The 21,960-nt window shown below is 46.6% G+C and overlaps 3 protein-coding genes and 1 long non-coding RNA gene across 7 annotated transcripts in view; 2 read left to right on the forward strand and 2 right to left on the reverse strand.

Moving 5' to 3' along the window:
- adgrf3b (adhesion G protein-coupled receptor F3b) overlaps window positions 1-21,960 on the reverse strand; it is a 671,400-nt gene that overhangs the window by 571,891 nt on the left and 77,549 nt on the right. The gene's annotated exons all lie outside the window — the stretch shown is intronic.
- LOC147839397 (uncharacterized) overlaps window positions 1-21,960 on the forward strand; it is a 765,501-nt gene that overhangs the window by 11,083 nt on the left and 732,458 nt on the right. The gene's annotated exons all lie outside the window — the stretch shown is intronic.
- ptchd4 (patched domain containing 4) overlaps window positions 1,441-21,960 on the reverse strand; it is a 161,018-nt gene continuing 140,498 nt past the window's right edge. Inside the window, exon 3 of one of the 2 annotated variants that reach the window (XM_087297456.1) lies at window positions 1,441-3,651. In XM_087297456.1, the coding sequence (XP_087153582.1) occupies window positions 1,988-3,651 (1,664 nt within the window). In that variant the 3' untranslated portion in view covers window positions 1,441-1,987. 2 annotated transcript variants of the gene reach the window in all.
- LOC147839398 (uncharacterized) lies at window positions 15,059-18,406 on the forward strand. Of its 3 annotated transcripts, XM_087298523.1 has the most exons (6): window positions 15,059-16,399; window positions 16,486-16,956; window positions 17,352-17,521; window positions 17,620-17,874; window positions 17,955-18,200; window positions 18,280-18,406. In XM_087298523.1, exons 1-6 carry the CDS (start codon window positions 15,739-15,741, stop codon window positions 18,376-18,378), a joined length of 1,902 nt encoding a protein of 633 aa, XP_087154649.1. In that variant the 5' UTR covers window positions 15,059-15,738; the 3' UTR covers window positions 18,379-18,406. The 3 variants fall into 3 exon arrangements, with proteins under 3 accessions (XP_087154649.1, XP_087154647.1, XP_087154648.1); XM_087298521.1 differs by having other exon boundaries at window positions 15,603-16,399; window positions 17,620-18,200; XM_087298522.1 differs by having other exon boundaries at window positions 15,603-16,399; window positions 17,955-18,406.

Here is a 21,960-nt window from a genome sequence, read left to right on the forward strand (position 1 = left end):
CATGAAATGCTGAAACAAACAGGGCAAATGTGTTGAAGCTTCGAAACATTTTTAAACCTGTCTCTATAGTGACCCTCAAGTGAGCATATTTTGAAATAAAATAATGGATTTTTATTCAACATTTGGCAATTATATCACTTATTTCATACTTCAAAATGAGCGCAATTACATAGGGTGATAAAAACCCTTAAAGTGTCGAGTAACTAAGAAATGGAAATCCAATTTTTCGCATGTGCATGCTGCAGTAAAAAGACTTAACTACATACAGTAGAAAAAACAGTATGCACATACTATGCACACACTGCATGTTCTGTACAGCTAGTCTTAGGTTTAAAATGACATTGGGGTGAACAGATAAGTTTTGAGCTACACCTTCAATGCATACATTTTCTACCTTACACTTTGCGTTGCTTCATAAAGAGATACCAACAGGTTTGAATGGTGCCACACATCTAATAACCGTATTTGTGACATGTATAAAATAACCCTGTGTGGATTGACTACTTTGCTAACACACCACATTGCCTGATGCGATGCCTAGTATTCCTTTGGACAACAGAACTGACACTTCTAACATAGCAGACATACTCATTTCCACCAGAATGTATCTTGATACCATTATATTGATTTGTGCAAGTAATTTCTTCAGTGTGAACACAGTGTATATCATCTGCACTGCTCTATAGCAAACACACACACAAATACAGACAAAACACATGCTACACTCAAAAACAATATCTACCCTTGTGATTTGACACATACTGTATAGTTTTAGATGACAGTCATCATTGATTCTGCCTACTGTGCAAAGTAAAACAACAGTAAGGAAAACCTTACCTCTTTGTCATTGCTCAGTTTAACTGCATGAACAGGTTTTGTGACAGACAAACAAACAAGCAAGTAAACAACAGACCATACCAACGCAGCTGTACGACATGCTACAAGTCTCTTTTCTCATGAATGAGCCACTCGGATGTTTTAGGAAACATTTTTTCTAAATGGCATATGCAGTTCAATATTATACGCAAAACATTTTAGTGATTCATGTAAGAGGCCTCCACATAAAGCACTTTCAGATGCAGTTTGTTTACTAGGAAGAGTAAAACAAATTACAGTCTGAATATCAGCTAAATGTCAGATTGGATAATGTATTTTACTGAACATTCTAAGAAGAAAAAAAAAACATGTTTTCCAGTTATTATTAATCCATTCTATTGACCATTAATGCTTTGCTCTGAGGATATTTTCCAGATATAAGGTGGGACCTCTCAGTTTCTCAGAGTCTAAGTTACTGCTACCAGAGAAATTGCAAACAGAGTATTAGATTTGCTACAGGACATTTGTGATAAATGCATGCCAAGTGTTATTTGTAGAAGAGTGTTGCATAATTTGATGGATGCTGAAAAGTGCTACTTCCGTTCGCTACTGTTTTCACATAGCTTTATTTTTTTTTTAAAACAGAGTTGATTAATTATGTAAGCGCAAGGCTTGGGGAATGTGAGGTGCATAACAGTTAGAAAAACTGAAGAGTGATCAAAAAGAATCGTGTTAGTGCTAACCAAGAGCAAATTTAGATGGCTGTGATATCTGCTCTTACAAAACACATGAAAACCCTTGGGATTCTTCACTAGAGATCGCAAATAAGCAGGAAATCACCTGCTTGGATTCATGCTAACATTTTAAGAGGCCTTCTGTTTAGCTGTTTTGATTTAGTTCATGTACACAGACAACATTCTTGCGCAAACCTTTCATGTTAACGGCTAACGTAAGCTAGCAGCTGCAGATGTTATACACTGTTCTGAATATAGGGTGCACAAGAAATGACTAAGATGGGTTTGGACAGCACTGTTGTGGATTACTGGGGGTCACCCCCAGGGCAGATAGTGCCGGACTCGGCCACCTCTGGACCTGTGAAGTGCTGACTGACATCGCCCCCTTGTGGACAGGAGCTGATTTCTTACCACTTACGCTCACACATGCCTTTCAATCAAACATTGGTCACATGGTCTGGGTTTTCCCTGACTTCAATGCACTCGATCTCCTCTCTCTCCCTCTCCCGCTCTCTCTCCCTTTCCCGCTCTTTCCGCTTGGCCCGTTTCTTTTTCTTGTGGCGCTTCTTGGAGGGTGGGAAGAATGTCAAAAACACCGGAAGGATGACGAAACAGTGCAGCACTGTGCAGCCGGCGGTGAGAAGCGAGCACTTGAACAGTGTGTAGGTCAGGTTAGAAGGCACAAAAAGAAGAGGCATTATCCCAATCACAAAACACGAGGTGTTCTGCAAAATGGCAGCCCCATGCTCCTCTAAAGAGATCTTGATGCACTGAGTCCGCGTGTGCTCAGTGGCCAGTACGAACGTGTAGAGGTGGGGGGCACAGTGATCCATGGCAAAGTTGAGAGTATAAATAAGGCACAGGATTGAGATGCTGTCCATGTCTACATTCCAGAGCGTCATAAGACCCAAGACGCCCAACTCCACGGAGGTGACGGTCAGGATCAACCAGAAGTTCCCCAGCGGGTTGATGACCAGGAAGAAGGTGAGGATGAGAATGGTGAGCACGCTGAAACCTGACGTCAGGATTGGAGAGATGATGGAGGAACTGTAGCGGTCCATGAACACAAACGTTGGGTTGAAAACGATGAACTTGATGCTGTTTATAAGGGAGAGGGGTCGAAGTCTCTCCAGCAGCTCCACGACCTCCTCCCTGGTTTTTTCGGTCGTTCTGGCCACCAAGTACATCTTGGATGCAATAATGTCATACTCGGCTCCGTTTTTGGAGAAAATGATGTCGTCCACAAAGTGTTGATATTCTGGGCTCCTCAGGAAAGAAGTTTTAAGGATGCTAATAAAGTCACTTTTGGTGGACGCGCTAATATTCACAACCCTCAGAAAGTGAAAGTAATTATCGATCCAGGAAATCTTATTAAAGCCCTGTCCCAGTGTCTTGAGGTGCTCCTGTACTGTGGAGTTCCAATATTCGATGGGTTCGTAGATGTAAAACCCAATCACAGGACTGTAGTTGCTGAAGTATTTCTGCTGGGTCAGGGCGAACGACACACTGGGCGAATTGCTAGCTAGCAGGTTAATTATGTTCGAGCCGTCGCTGATTTGTAAACATCCCATGAACGAAAATGAGGCATAAATCAGGTAGAGGATCACCACGAAAGGCTTGACGTAGGTGTTGGTTATCCATTCTGTGTAATGCTCCCTTAGGAAGTGCTGAATGAAGTGGTTCTGGTACGGGACACTGTCGTGATGTGTAGACAGATCATGGCCGTCGCTCATCATGGTCTTAAACCAAGTGGGCTGGCGGTCCAGATACTCCACTGAGGGGATCTTGCAGCAGAAGACGCTGTGATATCGGTTTTGCTCCAGCTGCCCGGCAAACACCAGGCAGGAGCCGTAGAAGGAGAATACATAGAAGTAGTTTACCAGTACTGCTACACACATGCTCTGGCAAAAGACTTTTACAGACTCAATGTTGGTGAAAGGACTGGCGCCCATGCCGAAGGTGATTATGTAGAGCGAGCTGGTCATAGTGTAGCACACCATCACATCAGCAAACGCATCCGCCACTCTCTCCTTGAAGGGCAAACTCTCTTTGGTTCTTCTCCAGCCTGCCAGAAGCTCAAACACACCCTTCGTCCCATGTCCTAAAAACAACAAAGACACAAAAAAAGCTATTTGTAGTCTGATGCATGAAAATTTGATCACACAGCATAAGCAATATCAGCATGAATATAATCTAGAAAAGAAAAAAAACCTCGAGAAGTGAAAGACAGCCAATCAGCCACCATGTCACTTTGGCCAAACTTCACTTTCATACATTTTCTATAAATCTTATTGGGGTTTTAATTATTTACATTTTTTTATCTTTAAATAGATCAAACAGTAAAATTGTGGGGAGCAGAGAGAGGGGAAGGACCAACAAAGGACCTCAAGCTGGGAATTAACTCAGGCCTCTGTGAGCACCTCTGTGTTATAAGTATAATAAGTGTTAGTGTTATAAGTTTAATTGCCTTTGTAGTGCAAAACATCCATCACTTAATGCTCATCACAGACTGTTTTTACCAGTAAATTGCAAACACAAATTTTAAAAACCCATAGAAACATCTTGTAGAAAGTAGAGAATTACTCTTTCAGTTTTTGTCATTACAACTGCAGCACTATATATTTAAATTTATTAAAAACCATCACTGCTTCTCATACATAAACTTTACTTGGGTAGGCCACCCAGGTATATTAACGGCTGCCAAGGTATATTTGGTGACATTTGCTTTTTATTATTATCATCCTTTTACATTTTTTTCTTTTTTTGTATGCGCCCAATAGCCAAAGATACGCGATCGATTAACTAGTGGAAAATATTCTCTCACCCTTCACATTTACTACTTCTCCTTGTGTGTGCGCAAGAACTGTCAACACTTTCATAGATCTCATGTGCTCTGCACCTTTTTGAGACTTAAAAATACATCCGTACGTGGTTTTTAAATCTCCTAAAATGTCCGGGATTCGTCTTTTGATTTTACTTTCTAAGCTGTTCCTAATTGTATGTGTTTTTGCATTACATTTTATTTTAAGCCTGATTTACTTTCGCTTGACTTCACAGCTGACAGAGCATGCACAACCACAAGACCGAGAGAAACATTATATAATTAATTATTTGATCTAGTCAGTGCCAATACCATAGTGATAAAGCGCACCGACATATAGCACGAAGGTGCTCACGGCGACCAAAGTTCAATTCCTGGCTTGAGGTCCTTTGTCTCTCTCTGCTCCCCATGTATTTCTTTCTCAACTCCACTGTCCTATCAAATAAAGGTGAAACCCCCCCAAAATGAAATTATAATTGTTTGAAATAAACTTCTCAGAGAAACGTTTCTATTCTTCATTTGCCTAACTCTTTTTAGTCTTGTAATTATTATAGTTTTTAGGGATTTTTATTCCATACAATTTGGTTTTTACATTTGTATTTTTTACTTTATCATTTATTTCTCATTTGCTGTATATATATTTTTCTAAATACTGTTTGTAATATTTTATTTGATGATGTTGATATACTACATTTTATACATATCTAACATGCTTTGGGAATACTGTACAAAATGTTATTTCAAAATGTTATGTCTTAAAAAAAAAAAAAAAAACTTCAACCCCTTTGAAAAAAAAAACAGTGTATAAAAATATTGTTAAATATATATATATATATATATATATATATATATATATATATATATATATATATATATATATATATTTTTTTTTTTTTTTTTTTTTTTTTTTTTTTTTGTCGCATGTACTGTAGGTAACCATGAGCCGAGGGTAAAAGGTTCAATCCAGCCACCACTGCAAGTATATTTAAAACCTGTGGAAAGCACTGAAAATACAGTATATCTATTCCAGGATGGGTCATGTTGACTGTTTAATATTCCAGACAAAGCATAAAAACACACAAAAAAAAATACATTTTTTGATGGATAGATGGATGGATGGACAGACGGACGGACAGACGGACAGGCAGACATAGACAGACATAGACAGACAGACAGACAGACAGACATATACAGACAGATAGATGATGGATAGATAGATAGATAGATAGATAGATAGATAGATAGATAGATAGATAGATAGATAGATAGATAGATAGATAGATAGATAGATAGATAGATAGATAGATAGATAGATAGATAGATAGATAGATAGATAGATAGATAGATAGATAGATAGATAGATAGATAGGCCTCAAGCTTTTTAAATGGTCAACTACTAAAAGCGAGTTATGGAATAATAAGCCTTTCATGATTACTCTTGCTCATACACCAGATGTAATGTGCGTGCTCACTGTTGGCTTTGAACATATTAATACATTTGACTTTCATCCATCCAATAAATATTTCACTCAGCATCAAGGACATCACGACTCATCTCTACCCACTCAGTCGCTGTCAAGAATGTGTCACAAAAACTACTCTCTTACCTCTTTCTACAATATCATACATTTTCATTGACCCGACAGACACAGAGAAAAACCTAATTAACCATAAAGGATTACGCCAATATAATGAGTCAGATGGACTGGCTTTTCCTGTTTTAGTTTTATTAAGAGACAGAACGAGTCCATTAGTGTGTGTGAATTCGTCTGCAGATGAGGAGGGTAGATTGTAGTTGAACACACAAACACTGTATGCTCAATAACATATAATCATAGAAAGGATTTCAATATCTCGAATATTGATTTAAATTATCAAGCACATTTAAGATTGCTCTGAAAAGGCCATCATGACAATTACAGGAAGCTGCTCAAAATAAAAACAGCTGCTAATTGACAATCAGAACCTAAACTACAAAATACAAAGTTAGTTAGAAATGAATATTCAGACATTTAAGCGTGAACATGAGTCACTTCTTGCCAAATTATATAGATCAACAAAATCCCTGTACGAGAAATTTAATTTGTGATTAATTGCTGACCCTGCCATCTCACGACCAACACTATCACTGCTTGAGCAATTCTTTAGCGTTCTCCAATTAAGAAGACTAATTAGATTCATGAAGTGAGTGCCATTTATTATTTCAAAGTCTGCAAAGAATTGTAAGAGTGCCAACAGATGATAAACAAAGTTTCACTTCATCTTCACAAACCCAAATGGAATAGTATTTTCCAGGCTAATGGAGGTTCATTTATTTAGCTCTGTGTTTTTCAATATAACTAAATCTACTGTATTGCTAATGTCCTATCATTTGTAACTTCCAAAGTATGTATTGAACTATCAATTTTGTGTAATGTTATACACATAGACATTAAAAAGTGTTTAATTGATGCGATATTATAAAAATTACAATATAATTAGCATATAAGCATATTTCTTGTTTGGTGCTAATTAAGTGATACTGGAGAGTTTCTTATTAGCTGTAAGACCAAAGAGTTCACTTATTTTAATATTAATTAAAGGTGCAGTAGTGGATTGTTTTCAGAAACATTTTTATTGTGCTGGTGGAACGTTTCTTCACATTCTAATAGTAATGATTAAAGTAAATTGTCTACATGTATTTATATGTATTTTTAAATTCTGGTTAAGGCATAAGACTAAAAAATGTTCATCCAATTAAAATTTGTTGGGCCAACAATTGCCATAATTCAGATAAGTAGCACAAACGGTCAGCCAACAAATGCAGATTTGTATATTTGCACACCCGTTCACGAAGATTCCATGTTTGCATGTTTACACGAGAAAGTGAGTACGGTAAAAACAAATGCTGCATCAAAACTGTTTAAAATCCTCAATCAATATTGGAGCTACTTTTGCATGCTGGAGGAAGGATCACACCATGGCTTAAGTATTTCTTTTAGACAGGTAATGTTCTGTTTTAAAACTATTTTAGTCATGCAAAGCTGATGTAGATTGTGTTGTTTTACAAATGGGTTATATGCACAGAAGTGTTGTTCAGCCACTGAAATCTTCTGGCGAACGATTCACATGTCTATTTTCAGTTTCATAAGGGACCTTTTACAGCATCAATAATGTAATTTTTATTTAGTTTAATAACAAAACATTTTCGCTATTCCCTCTAGCCTGCTTTACTGAGGTAAAGTTGGCTTTAAATTTACATTGGTTCATTTTTGAACAATGGCAGCCTGTGACGCGCCCCCTATATTGTTTACCGTGCTAATTTAAATATTCAGCCTGAAGTAGCATGTTAGTATGCCTTACATTCATTAAATTTATTACATGAGTTTTGCTTGCAAGATATAATACAGTTTCTCATTCGGAATTGTAGTATTACAAAGTACTAAAGTTTTCTAACTGGTAAATAACATGATCTAGTGCAGAGATGCCCAAACTAGGGCCTGCGGGCCAAAGTTGGCCTTTTGTATCCTTTTATTTGGCCCGCTAGAAAGAATATGTATGGGAAGGGTTGGGGAATGCTTTTACCAGAGTCTCATTTCTATTTTTAATGTTATCTTTTGTTTGTTTGTTTTATTGTTGAGCTACAAAAAAAGCAAACTGAAATTTTATATTTCAACTAAATGTTGTAAAAGAATCAGAATTAAAAAAAAAATTACATACTGTCACTTAACGAACAGAAGAAAAAGCAGAAGACATCAGCAAACAAATCAAGGCAAAGGCAGGTTCTTTATGACTAGTGTATTCAGCATTGAACTCCATTGATTTATAAATTGATGTTTTTAATAGTTTTATTGTAATAAGTTTGTTAAAATTTTAGAATGCATTAGTAAATACTTTTTTTTTGTTTTTTTTGTAGATATTATGAAATACATTAGGAAATTACCCATGGCAACTTTGATGTAATACAATTTGCACTATTTTCTTTTGGCCCACAGCTCTCAATTAAGCTTGGATTTTGGCCCTTCATAAGAAACAGTTTGGGCACCCCTGATCTAGTGGGTTGTCTACAGTCATCTTTAAGGTGTGCGTTCGTGATTTCAGGAGGTGTGGCTTTGGACGGCAGGGGAGGGACTGTGTTTTCAAAGATATGCTAAAATTTTGGCAGATCACCTACTGCACCTTTAAGAATTACTGACTTTTAGTGATTTGATAAATACTTATCAAAAGGGTTAAAATTTCATTTTCAAATGTTAACATATGATTCATGAAACATGATGCAAGGTTTCCTTCTTCAGGACGAATGATAGGAATCAAGAGTATACTTTTAAACTGAAAACGGACCCTTCTTTCTCAGGATGACATGGCAATTTCTTCAGTGTGGGTCGTGAATGAATCACCACAACACAAATGGAGTGCCATCAAGCTGCTGGTCAAGGGCAGAGAGAAAATGTGCTCAGTTCTAAAGGTCTCTAATGAAAGAGGACAAAGAGACAAAACACGAGTAAACTACTGCGTGTCTGCCTAGATCCGCAAACCCATCAGGGAAACTCAAGCTGACCTTCATGAACCCTGAAGCTCTGAAAAGTTTCTTATTATGCAGCATTTTATTTAGTGTGAACATTTTATTATCCAAATGGTTATTATTATAAGGAGTTATTTCAATAAAAAACTGTTGTTAAAGAGGTTATAAAATAGAGAATAAAAATTCTTTTCATTTTTACATTTACAGTATAAGCAACAACTCAAAGTTCAGACATCAAATGAACTCCCCAGTTTAAAATCTGTATTATTCTTTTGTACATTTCGTAGATATTGTAACTTTGTAGATTTTAAATCCTTTTAAATGTTAGAGTTCAAAAAGGGCTTCTTTCTAGAGATTTTTTGCAATTACCTAAGCCCTGTATACAGACAGAAGAGATCATTTCACATATAATGTGTCAATTAAAAATACAATGTTCCGATTCTATGTAACCCTGTGTTATCAATGCAAAATGTTTGTAATCATAAGAATAATTATGACCTTCTCTTATTGGTTCCAATTCTCCATAACTGTTTGGCTTTTCAAAACACTTATATGAGAAAGTAAAAAAAAAATCATTTTGAAAACGAAATGCATTGATTTTATTTTTTTGCTGTTTGAAACAACTAACACTCATTTGGGGGATGGTGGGTCTCTAGCGGGGGGGGTCTTTGGAACGACCGCTGGCAAACGCTATGGATGAGCTCACCGGGGGCGTTGGTTGGACCAGGGGGAGAGCCCACCAAGCCATGCCCGGATAGAGACCACTCTCTCCGGCATGACCCGCGCCTGGAGGGGGGGGGTAGCGCGTCCCTGGGTTTCGCTGACCTGCCGTCGAGTTTTCGATAACAGACTCAAATGAAAGACTTAGTGCAATTTTCGATTTCGCGGTTGAACGAACCAGGGGTCTAACGAGGGCCCCGTTGCCCCAAAACAAGCGTTCAAACCCGGGCAAACCAAATGCGCACTGCTGCCCTGGTCCTTTCAAGGATCCAGGCCTCTTGGCCAGCAAAGCTAACCCAAAAACAAGCGTTCAAATCCGGGCAAACCAAATGCGCACTGCTGCCCTGGTCCTTCCAAGGATCCAGGCCTCTTGGCCAGCAAAGCTAACCCCAAAAACAAGCGTTCAAATCCGGGCAAACCAAGTGGGCACTGCTGCCCTGGTCCTTCCAAGGACCCAGGCCTCAATGGCCAGCAAAGCTACCCCAAAACAAGCGTTCAAATCCGGGCAAACCAAGTGCGCACTGCTGCCCTGGTCCTTCCAAGGATCCAGGCCTCTTGGCCAGCAAAGCTAACCCAAAAACAAGCGTTCAAATCCGGGCAAACCAAATGCGCACTGCTGCCCTGGTCCTTCCAAGGATCCAGGCCTCTTGGCCAGCAAAGCTAACCCAAAAACAAGCGTTCAAATCCGGGCAAACCAAATGCGCACTGCTGCCCTGGTCCTTCCAAGGATCCAGGCCTCTTGGCCAGCAAAGCTAACCCCAAAAACAAGCGTTCAAATCCGGGCAAACCAAATGCGCACTGCTGCCCTGGTCCTTCCAAGGATCCAGGCCTCTTGACCAGCAAAGCTAACCCCAAAAACAAGCGTTCAAATCCGGGCAAACCAAGTGCGCACTGCTGCCCTGGTCCTTCCAAGGATCCAGGCCTCTTGGCCAGCAAAGCTAACCCAAAAACAAGCGTTCAAATCCGGGCAAACCAAATGCGCACTGCTGCCCTGGTCCTTCCAAGGATCCAGGCCTCTTGGCCAGCAAAGCTAACCCAAAAACAAGCGTTCAAATCCGGGCAAACCAAATGCGCACTGCTGCCCTGGTTCTACCAAGGATCCAGGCCTCTTGACCAGCAAAGCTAACCCAAAAACAAGCGTTCAAATCCGGGCAAGGCCAGTGGTCTGAACACCATGGGAGTCAGGGTTCCATGGCAGGCCACCGCGCGCAAAGGCCTATGTGGGTCACCAACGGTAAGCGATGGGTCAGAAAGAGCCAGGGGGGGGGTCTTTGGTGATCAGTGCTTGCCCGGGATAAGTGAGGGTGTATTGGGCAGAGAGCGCGTGACATGAAGCCTCGGAGGCCAATGGTTCACCAGCGGCACCATTTACGCACCAGCTGAGACCTAAGTGCGCTCACCGGGGGCGTTCGTTGGACCAGGGGGGAGAGCTCACCAAGCCATGCCCGGAAAGAGACCACTCTCTCCGGCATGACCCGCGCCTGGAGGGGGTGGTAGCGCGTCCCTGGGTTTCGCTGACCTGCCGTCGAGGTTTCGATAACAGACTCAAAAGAAGGACTTAGTGCAATTTTCGATTTCGCGGTTGAACGAACCAGGGGTCTAACGAGGGCCCCGTTGCCCCAAAACAAGCGTTCAAACCCGGGCAAACCAAGTGGGCACTGCTGCCCTGGTCCTTCCAAGGATCCAGGCCTCTTGGCCAGCAAAGCTAACCCAAAAACAAGCGTTCAAATCCGGGCAAACCAAATGCGCACTGCTGCCCTGGTCCTTCCAAGGATCCAGGCCTCTTGGCCAGCAAAGCTAACCCAAAAACAAGCGTTCAAATCCGGGCAAACCAAATGCGCACTGCTGCCCTGGTCCTTCCAAGGATCCAGGCCTCTTGGCCAGCAAAGCTAACCCCAAAAACAAGCGTTCAAATCCGGGCAAACCAAGTGGGCACTGCTGCCCTGGTCCTTCCAAGGACCCAGGCCTCAATGGCCAGCAAAGCTACCCCAAAACAAGCGTTCAAATCCGGGCAAACCAAGTGCGCACTGCTGCCCTGGTCCTTCCAAGGATCCAGGCCTCTTGGCCAGCAAAGCTAACCCAAAAACAAGCGTTCAAATCCGGGCAAACCAAATGCGCACTGCTGCCCTGGTCCTTCCAAGGATCCAGGCCTCTTGGCCAGCAAAGCTAACCCAAAAACAAGCGTTCAAATCCGGGCAAACCAAGTGGGCGCTGCTGCCCTGGTCCTACCAAGGACCCAGGCCTCAATGGCCAGCAAAGCTACCCCAAAACAAGCGTTCAAATCCGGGCAAACCAAGTGCGCACTGCTGCCCTGGTCCTTCCAAGGATCCAGGCCTCTTGGCCAGCAAAGCTAACCCAAAAACAAGCGTTCAAATCCGGGCAAACCAAATGCGCACTGCTGCCCTGGTCCTTCCAAGGATCCAGGCCTCTTGGCCAGCAAAGCTAACCCAAAAACAAGCGTTCAAATCCGGGCAAACCAAATGCGCACTGCTGCCCTGGTTCTACCAAGGATCCAGGCCTCTTGACCAGCAAAGCTAACCCAAAAACAAGCGTTCAAATCCGGGCAAGGCCAGTGGTCTGAACACCATGGGAGTCAGGGTTCCATGGCAGGCCACCGCGCGCAAAGGCCTATGTGGGTCACCAACGGTAAGCGATGGGTCAGAAAGAGCCAGGGGGGGGGGTCTTTGGTGATCAGTGCTTGCCCGGGATAAGTGAGGGTGTATTGGGCAGAGAGCGCGTGACATGAAGCCTCGGAGGCCAATGGTTCACCAGCGGCACCATTTACGCACCAGCTGAGACCTAAGTGCGCTCACCGGGGGCGTTCGTTGGACCAGGGGGGAGAGCTCACCAAGCCATGCCCGGAAAGAGACCACTCTCTCCGGCATGACCCGCGCCTGGAGGGGGTGGTAGCGCGTCCCTGGGTTTCGCTGACCTGCCGTCGAGGTTTCGATAACAGACTCAAAAGAAGGACTTAGTGCAATTTTCGATTTCGCGGTTGAACGAACCAGGGGTCTAACGAGGGCCCCGTTGCCCCAAAACAAGCGTTCAAACCCGGGCAAACCAAGTGGGCACTGCTGCCCTGGTCCTTCCAAGGATCCAGGCCTCTTGGCCAGCAAAGCTAACCCAAAAACAAGCGTTCAAATCCGGGCAAACCAAATGCGCACTGCTGCCCTGGTCCTTCCAAGGATCCAGGCCTCTTGGCCAGCAAAGCTAACCCAAAAACAAGCGTTCAAATCCGGGCAAGGCCAGTGGTCTGAACACCATGGGAGTTAGGGGGTCCACGGGAGTCAAGGGTCCATTTCTGAGCTGCTAACCCGTCTCCCAGCGTCCGTCACCCCGCAGCAAACATAAGACCCCATCGCAGACGGAGGCTAGAACGACGTGCGGCTGGTGCCCCATACACGAGCCCAGGGCCGGTGGTGACCCATTCACAAACCCAAAGACCGATTGGGTCACCAGCGGTACGTCTTGGCCAGTTGGGTCACCAGCAGCACGTCTGTCTGATCCATGCGGTTTGGAGGAGTTAGTGTCCCCGGGCTTAATAGTGGGGTGCCCGGGCACGGCTGGTGATTAGGTGCAAATCTAGGGGGTCCTTTGGAACCAGCGCTCGCCGCCGGAGAGTGCGTGTGCCTCGGGCAGAGCGCGCAAGGCACAGGCCCCCCCCACCGCTGGATCTCATAGGCCCCAGGCCAGGGAGAGGGGCCGGGCTCGCTCCCCAAGAAGGGTGCGTGTACCTCGGGCAGAGCGCGCAAGGCACAGGCCCCCCCCACCGCTGGATCTCATAGGCCCCAGGCCAGGGAGAGGGGCCGGGCTCGCTCCCCAAGAAGGGTGCGTGTACCCCGGGCAGAGCGCGCGGGGCACAGGCCTCCCCAACGCTGGATCTCATAGGCCCCAGGCCAGGGAGAGGGGCCGGGCTCGCTCCCCAAGAAGGGTGCGTGTACCCCGGGCAGAGCGCGCGGGGCACAGGCCCCCCCAACGCTGGATCTCAGAGGCCCCAGGCCAGGGAGAGGGGCCGGGCTCGCTCCCCAAGAAGGGTGCGTGTGCCTCGGGCAGAGCGCGCAAGGCACAGGCCCCCCCCACCGCTGGATCTCAGAGGCCCCAGGCCAGGGAGAGGGGCCGGGCTCGCTCCCCAAGAAGGGTGCGTGTGCCTCGGGCAGAGCGCGCAAGGCACAGGCCCCCCCCACCGCTGGATCTCAGAGGCCCCAGGCCAGGGAGAGGGGCCGGGCTCGCTCCCCAAGAAGGGTGCGTGTGCCTCGGGCAGAGCGCGCAAGGCACAGGCCCCCCCCACCGCTGGATCTCATAGGCCCCAGGCCAGGGAGAGGGGCCGGGCTCGCTCCCCAAGAAGGGTGCGTGTACCTCGGGCAGAGCGCGCAAGGCACAGGCCCCCCCCACCGCTGGATCTCATAGGCCCCAGGCCAGGGAGAGGGGCCGGGCTCGCTCCCCAAGAAGGGTGCGTGTACCCCGGGCAGAGCGCGCGGGGCACAGGCCTCCCCAACGCTGGATCTCATAGGCCCCAGGCCAGGGAGAGGGGCCGGGCTCGCTCCCCAAGAAGGGTGCGTGTACCCCGGGCAGAGCGCGCGGGGCACAGGCCTCCCCAACGCTGGATCTCAGAGGCCCCATCAATGGTTCACCAGCGGCTCCATCAATGGTTCACCAGCGGCACATCTTTACGCATCTAGCGCCAAAGGTTCAACAGGAATACGTTATGCCTGGCGCTCACCGGGGCTTTGGTTAGACCCAGGCCCGAGCCCACCAAACCATGCCCGACGGGAGACCACCCTTCCCGGCCTGCTTGTCGGGACGTCCCGCGCCTGGAGGTTTTTGCCCGACACCCACAATCTCTGACCTGCCATCAGGGTTTCGGGAAAGGCGAAAAAATATGGACTTAGTCTCTGGCAGTCCAGTCGCCAGACCCCACGGTGACTGATCGATAGGAGCTAGTGTGGCGCCCCAGGGGCTAGGCCCCCACCCAGGCCCCCCAAAGCACCAATGGGGTCGGCCTCTATGGGTGTGGCAGATCCTCCCCGTCCTGGGCGCTCTATCAGGGAGGCGTGGGGGTGTCCCTCCGCACACAGCGCCCCCCCTTCCCGCCCCGATCTGTGGGTAAAGGACCCAGATGGCCCGTCTGGCTAAATGACCCAGAGCTTGTCTGCTGCTCAGCCTGCCCGCCAGCCCGCCCCCCTGGACTCCGTTTCCCCCGCGCCGATACTCGGCCCGTGCCCCCGCCCCACGCCCCTCGCCCTGCGAGGGCTGGGGGATGTTCGGTGGGTTCGGTCGAGTCACCCGGCGCCGTGAATCGAGGCCCCAGGGGCAGCGTAGGGAACGAGCTGGTGTGGGCTTCGATTCTACCCCCGCCCGAGTGTGTGCGTCTGCATCCCGTCCGTCCGCCCGCAACGCCGCCCACCCCCTGGGTTTATCCTTGCTGGCTCCCGGCTGACCCCCACCCCGCCTACCCTGCTCCCGGGGGAGTGAGGGTGGTTGGTTGGGAGGGGAAGCTAGTGGACTCCGGCGAGGTGAAACGTGCCAGGGTCAGTGGTGCCGGGGTTACGGGCTGTCTGGACCCCCCTTTCGATGGTTGGTGCGTATCCCATGTTGGTTGTAGCAGGTCACAAAAGCTCCCGCGGCTGGCGCGTGTGGAGCTGTCCCCCCCCGATGGGGCTCAAACAATCAATCCCCTTTTTGGGGTGGAAAAAGTGACCGTGAATGGCTGTGGAAAAGCTCCCGCTGGCCAGAACAGCAAAATGAAGGGGGGGATAGGGAGTGAGGTGGGACACCCCTTCCCCAACTCGAGTCGTGACAAGAGAGAGAGGTGTCGAACCGCTGACCGGGGCAACGATGAAGGGGCGGTGGGGTGAATTGTTTAACGGGACACCCCCTCTGGTTCCTTTGAAAAGGGGGGAAGGGAGTGAGGTGGACACCCCTCTCCCCCCTACTTGAGAAGTCGTAACAAAAGAAGGCTTGAACCGAATGGATCTCCGTAGGGCATCGGCTTACACCTCCTGGTGCGGGGGGGTGTCCTTCCCCTTTAAGAAATACGGGTCCACCAACGTCATGACGCGGAAGTGGACGCCGCCTCCGGCCGCTTATTAACCGCCGCACGTGGCGTGCGGGCCCCTTTCCCCCTCTGCATTGGCTCTGGCACGGTCATGGCTGAATGTGCCCTATGCTTCAACGTCTACAGCCGGCTTGCGCCTCACCTGACGGCCGTTCACAAGGTGGCCAACTCGGACGAGAAGCGGCTGCTTCTCGCGCTGGCCGCCGGCCGCGTGGACACGCGGAAGACACCGTGCCCGGTCCCGGGATGTCGCCGGACGCCAGCCCGCCTAGACAGGCACTTGAGGCAGCACGCGGAGCTCTCGACCTCGGGAAGGAAAGAGGCTATGGGGAGGGCGAAACGCCGGAAAGTAGCTCGGGAGTTGCAGTGGCTGAGGTCCACCCAGCCTGCAATCCCTGTCGTGTCCCAGCTAGCATCGTCCTCCGAGGGGGAGCGGGACTCGGAGGACCCAGAGGCCGGCCGCCCGTGCGCCGACCGCGGCTGCAGGCGCGCCACCGAGCGCATACAGGCTCAGCTCACGGACCTGGGGAAACAGGTTACCAAGATGCGGTCCACCCTGCTCCAGATCACACGCCTCTACCGGGAGCTGAGGAAGGGAGAAGGGGGGAGAAGGAGGAGGAAGCGGGCGAGGAGAACCAGGTCGCCTCCTGCACCACCGGCTCCCGGGCGAGGCGCGGCCGGAGGTCCGACGCCCCCCGAGCCTCCGGAGGCTTTGGAACCCTACCCGTTCCCGGACCACGTCCCCGCGCTGAGTTGAGTATATTTCAGGCACGTCACTGTCGCTCTGCTGGCTGTGTGCCTTCGGGGAAGTTGACTCTTGGTTGTGCTCGTTCCACAGACCTTCTCTTGGGGGAGTTCGAAGGGTACCAACTGGGCAGCGAGCCCACCCCCCGCCTGCGGAACAACGTCACTTCGAAGCTGGGGAGAATCAAAGCCTTCCTTGGTTACATGGCCAGGGGCACCGCGGAGCCAGGGGACTTCCTCTTCCTCAACCAACCAGCCCGAATCCGAGCGTGGGCCGCCCGGCTAGGTCAGACGCGCATGGCCGAGCCCACCAGGCAGCACTACCTGAAGAACGTGGCTCAGTTCCTAGACTACCTCTCGGAGACGCCGCCGGCCGCCTGTCAGCTCTCCAGCACGGCTCTGGTTCTGATTCGAAGGGAGGTCAGAGCCCTCATCCGCGGCATACGCCGGCGTGTCGTCGTGCACGAGGTAAGGACCAAGCAGGCGAAGGAAAGCCGACTGATCCCCAAGGCCAGCCTGGTGCGCTGTCACCGGACCGCTGGGAGGAAAATTCCCGCCCTGCTAGGTAAGCAAGCCCTTCCGCCGTTCCAGCGATTCCCCCTGTTCGTTCTTCCGGGGCACCAACAGCCCTTGGTTCATCCAGCCACGTCTGTCTGCCCCTCTCCCCCGCGAATGGGACTCATTCGGGGGGGAAGGGGGGCAGACCGACGTGGCTGGATGAACCAACAGCTGCTGGTGGCCCGGAGAGGAATTGTGCGTTTCTTCTTCAGGGGCACCAGCAGTCCATGAACTGCTGGTGCCCCTGAAGAAGAAACGCACAATTCCTCTCCGGGCCACCAGCAGCTGTTGTTTGAGCTGCTGGCGCCCCGGAGAACAAGTCACCAGCAGCCAAGAGCTGTTGGTGACCCAGAAAGGAAATAGAACCGTCGGTGGTCTAATCTGTCTAATGTCCTTCACCAGATAGCCTCGAATCCAACCCAAGCACTAGGCAACAGTGGCGCTTCTATGGCTTTCTGACTGGCTACCTAACCTCCATCTCTGGGCACCGCTGTGGAGTCTTCCAGAATCTCACAATCCAGGAGGTTGAAGAGGCCTCCAGAAGCCCCGACGAGTCTGCTTATGTCATTAACGTGAGTATGGCGCAAGTAAGGTGGGGGTCACCAGTAGCATGCTCTCTCACTCACTCACTCACTCACTCACTCACTCACTGCTTGTTCTCTGATGGCAGATTACCACTCACAAAACAAACAGAGCCTTTGGGGCGGCTCAGCTGTCCCTAAACAGGGAGGAATACAGCTGGTTCCGCAGGTTTTTGGCGCTGCGGGCTGGTCTCCCCGGAGGGAGCCAGGCTACCTATTTCTTTTTCACTTCCAGAGCCAGTCCTTGTCGGACCCTGAACAAGTACTTTCAGTCTGCTTGGCTCAGTATGGGCCTTCCAGGCAAACCCACCTTTACTGACGTACGCACTGCGATCGCGACTCATGTGAGTAGGCATTGTGACGCCCCTGTAACTACCAGCGGCGGCTTCTATCCTAATCAAGCTTCTGTCTCTCTCCGACGCAGGCAAAGAATGCACACTCTTCAGAGGATCGCCGCAAGGTGGCGCAATTCATGTGCCATGACACTTCAACCTCAGATAAGTTCTACGCACTTCACCTCGGACCTCTCCAAGCACGCGAGCGCCGCAGACTCTTTGAAAGGGCCCTGGTGGAGGAGGAGGAGGAGGAGGAGGAGGATGGGGAGGCAGCGGGCACTGAAAGCCCCCCGCGGAAAGGGCGCAAGAGGACGGAGACTTCCGTCTCTCCCCTGGTAAAAATCACATTCTCTTTGGCGTGGACAGCAGAACGTGTGGCATTGGCTAACTTCCCTTTATGTGTCTCTTTTCCAGGAGGGAACCAGCAGGAGGACGCTGCCATGGCGCCCTGCCAAAGGGAAAAGCCAGGGCGCTCGCCCGCTCGAACAAACAGAAGACTCTGAATCGTCCTGAATAAATATTGTACAACTTAACGGTCAAATGGTGTTCAGTGTCTTCATTATTCCTTTTATTTATTATCTGTGTGGTAAAAGTAAATTCAGTGGGGACAAAAATGAGCCCTGTCTTCTTAGTTCAACGCTGTATGCCTGCTGCGTCCAGGTCCTGCCTTGGCTACGTTCCGATTGGGACAGATTAGCCCTAACTTGTGTGTTAAAAGTGTCACGTGGGATGCCCTCGTCCAGGTTCTGCCTTGGCTACGTTCCAATTGGGACAAACTATCCCTGCCTTGAGTGTTAAAAGTGACTCGCGGGACGCCCCCGTCCAGGTTCAGCCTTGGTTGATAGCTCATAGGGAGAATGAATCCCTTTTCCAGCACAAGGGGGTGATGGGCTGGACAAATCTGTCCAGGTCTGCAAATGCTTTGAACGCCCAGAAGGCCTTGAGTCCAATTCTGTATATTAGCAAGCTTCTCCCGGGACAGCTCGGTCCTTAGAGATGCATGAATAGGTCAGGACAGGGCAGCTGTGGAGTGGAGGTTAACTTTATGGAGTAATAGAAGCAAAAATTGAAAGCACACGTTTGTTAGTCAGATTTCTGTCATCACTTTAGACCATTTGAGGGATGTAATAAAAAACAATGGTTTCAACGCATTTCCTGTTTTACATTTTTAATTGCTATAGCTTCCGAGAATCCAAAGCCACATATTGAAAAATAAAGTTATGACAGCTGTTTTAACATTAAGCTATGATTAAATTGCCACTTTTTACAGTTATGAAATAGTTTGATAACAGGCAGGAAATGTTCATGGGCCAATGACATCACCACATTGAAATGGTCTATCGTGTTTTTACTGCACACAATTGTCATTGCAATGTAGGCTAAACAAACTAAACTTCTAAATTACACGTGTGAAATGTTAAAATATAAAATTTCTTTCAAGCATTTTTTTTAGGGGACACAAATAATACAGCTAATTTGTACTAATAAAGATATGTCCCGCAGTTAAAAATGGTTTCATCATTATTAGTATTATAGCATGGTGACGTCAATATGATTATTTTCAAACTTTTACTCGGGTTCAATGACAAAGAAAATTTTTGTTGCGTTGTTTATAGTCAACAAACTGACTCCTGAAGCAGAAAAACTGCAGGAAAAGACGTTTTCCATGCTCATAATAATTAACTTGTTTACATTACACTTGTTGAACTGATAGATCATTCCTATAGCAGCCAAAACAGCCCAACTCCAAAATCATTAAAAAAAAAATTTGTTCAACCCCCAAAAGAATTGTCATGATCCCTTCAATACCTAACACTATCCTGGTCTGCCTGTTCCACAATCATTTCTTTCTCCTTTGCCTGTGATTGATATTGTGACATTAGTATTTAAGCACTCATTCTTAAAGCCAAATTGCTTAATCTGTGAACTTTTCGTACTTGGCGTTTAGCTGCACTGAAAAATGATCTTATGTCCATTTTCTCTGTCATTTTAACTAATGCATGACACTGCCAGGCAAGTTTATTTATACTGTAGCACATTTTATACACAATATGTATAAAATACATAATATGTATAAAAAGTGCTTTACATAAAGAATGCAAAACTATCATAAAAATAATCACAACAATAAAAGCAAGGAATTGAAAAAGGTTAACACTTTAATTTCAAATTAATTAATTCACTTAAGGACAGAATAGAAATCGATTATACCAAAAATACAATGGGGTTAGTCTGGATGAAGCACAGTGCTCATTTAGCAAATACATGGCCAAACAATATGCTAATTGTGGCCGTTAACGTTAAGTTAACATTATGCCAAGTCGTCACAAATAAAACAATGCATGCGAAATGGCTTTGGCGTGTTAGTTGCATAGCTCATATGAAAGGTAAAGGGCTCTAGATTCTGCTTATTTTACCAAAATAAAATATGATCATGCCATGATTTTTAATTATTTAATAAGGACAGTAAGGTTTGACTTTGCTTAGACAAAAGTCTTGTCACTTGACAGAAATAAGGTACAGTATAGAATATAAAGTCATAGAGGAGTGGAAAAATAATTAATATTGTGTATGGCTCCCGTGAGCTTGGAAGACTGCATTCATACATCTCTGCAATGACTCAAATAACTTATTAATAAGTCATCTGGAATGACAAAGAAAGCGTTCTTGCAGGACACCCATAGTTCATCAAGATTATTTGGATTCATATTCAATGCCTTCTCCTTCTTCTTACCCTACCCATACTCAATAATGTTCATGTCTGGTGTCAGGGCTGGCCAATCCTGGAGCACCTTGACCTTCTTTGCTTTCAGGAACTTTGATGTAGAGGCTGAAGTGTGAGAAGGAGAGCTATCCTGCTGAAGAATTTGCCCTCTCCTGGAGTTTGTAATGTAATGGGCAGCACAAATTTCTTGATACCTCAGGCTGTTGATGTTGCCATCCACTCTGCAGATCTCTTACATGTCCCCATACTAAATGTAACTCTAAACCATAATTTCTCCTTCACCAAACTTGACTGATTTCAGTGAGAATCTTGAATCTATGCGGGTTCCAATAGGTTTTCTGCAGTATTTGTGATGATTGAAATGCAGATCAACAGATGATTCATCTGTGAAATCTACCTTCCGCCACTTTTCCAGATGATCAACTTGAAGTCAAGAAATTATTTGTTGTTCTTACAACTGGGATTGACAACACGATTTTTGTCAGGTACTGTAGTGTACATAAATACATTTAAATATACATACATTTAAAAAAAATATATTAATAATAAAAACTTTAAGGATTTAAGATGCTGATGACTGTTAAATGCGTTTTAACAGTCTTGTGAAAAGGGTCCATCTTTCAGTAATCATAAAATTTTATAATTTCTGTTTTATAGGTTTATTATTGCCAAGCACTCTCTAAAACTAGTTTAAGAGTGCCTCCTGCAGTTCATGGAAAAATCAGCGGGTTACTGCTTAACAAATACCACAATTGAAAAGACATTCTCCACTATACTCTGTTATTTTTAATACCCACTGTTATGTTATGCTTTTCTTCTTGTCTTCTTACAAGAATAAATTCTTTTTCCATCTTTGAAGCAAACTTCAATACGCTTTTGTCTTTTCTTGTGACCGAATGCAAAGGCTTGCTCCTAAAATAGCAACGACTGTATGACAGTGATTTGCTTTCAAACAAGCTCTGTCAAAAGAGGTCCATCCATTCAAGGGTGTAAATTAAATCGGGGCCACTAGGCATCTTGAAACAAGATTGACGTGTTTTGCCGCAGCAGCAATGGCAAACATTAAGGAGTGCAGCAGCGAATAGAGTGCATAGAAAACTGAAAGCACAAAGGCGTGAGATGCACGAGGGAGGCCTGCTTCTGTCGGCCATAAATCACAAGGCCACATCCAGATTATTGAAGCATTTAAAACACAACAGGACCATTTCAACAAGATCTAAGACGGTTTCACTGGATAATAGGGCCATAGGGAGACTGAATGACCCTGAAAATGCACGGGGCACTGCTTGTGTACCAAATGTATACAAATTTACTTCAACATAATTCGTTAGCATTGTCAAAAATCATATACCGTATGCAATAAGGACATG

This window comes from Danio rerio, chromosome 20 (assembly GCF_052040795.2).
Source record: "Danio rerio strain M-AB ecotype USA chromosome 20, GRCz13ab, whole genome shotgun sequence".
NCBI classification, from domain to species: domain Eukaryota; kingdom Metazoa; phylum Chordata; class Actinopteri; order Cypriniformes; family Danionidae; genus Danio; species Danio rerio.

Coding starts and splice junctions, on each gene's coding strand:
- LOC147839398 (XM_087298521.1), top strand. CDS start 15,739: ATGGCTGAATGTGCCCTATGCTTCAACGTCTACAGCCGGCTTGCGCCT. Junction 16,400..16,485: donor GGACCACGTCCCCGCGCTGA/GTTGAGTATATT, acceptor CTCGTTCCACAG/ACCTTCTCTTGGGGGAGTTC. Junction 17,522..17,619: donor AGTCTGCTTATGTCATTAAC/GTGAGTATGGCG, acceptor CTCTGATGGCAG/ATTACCACTCACAAAACAAA.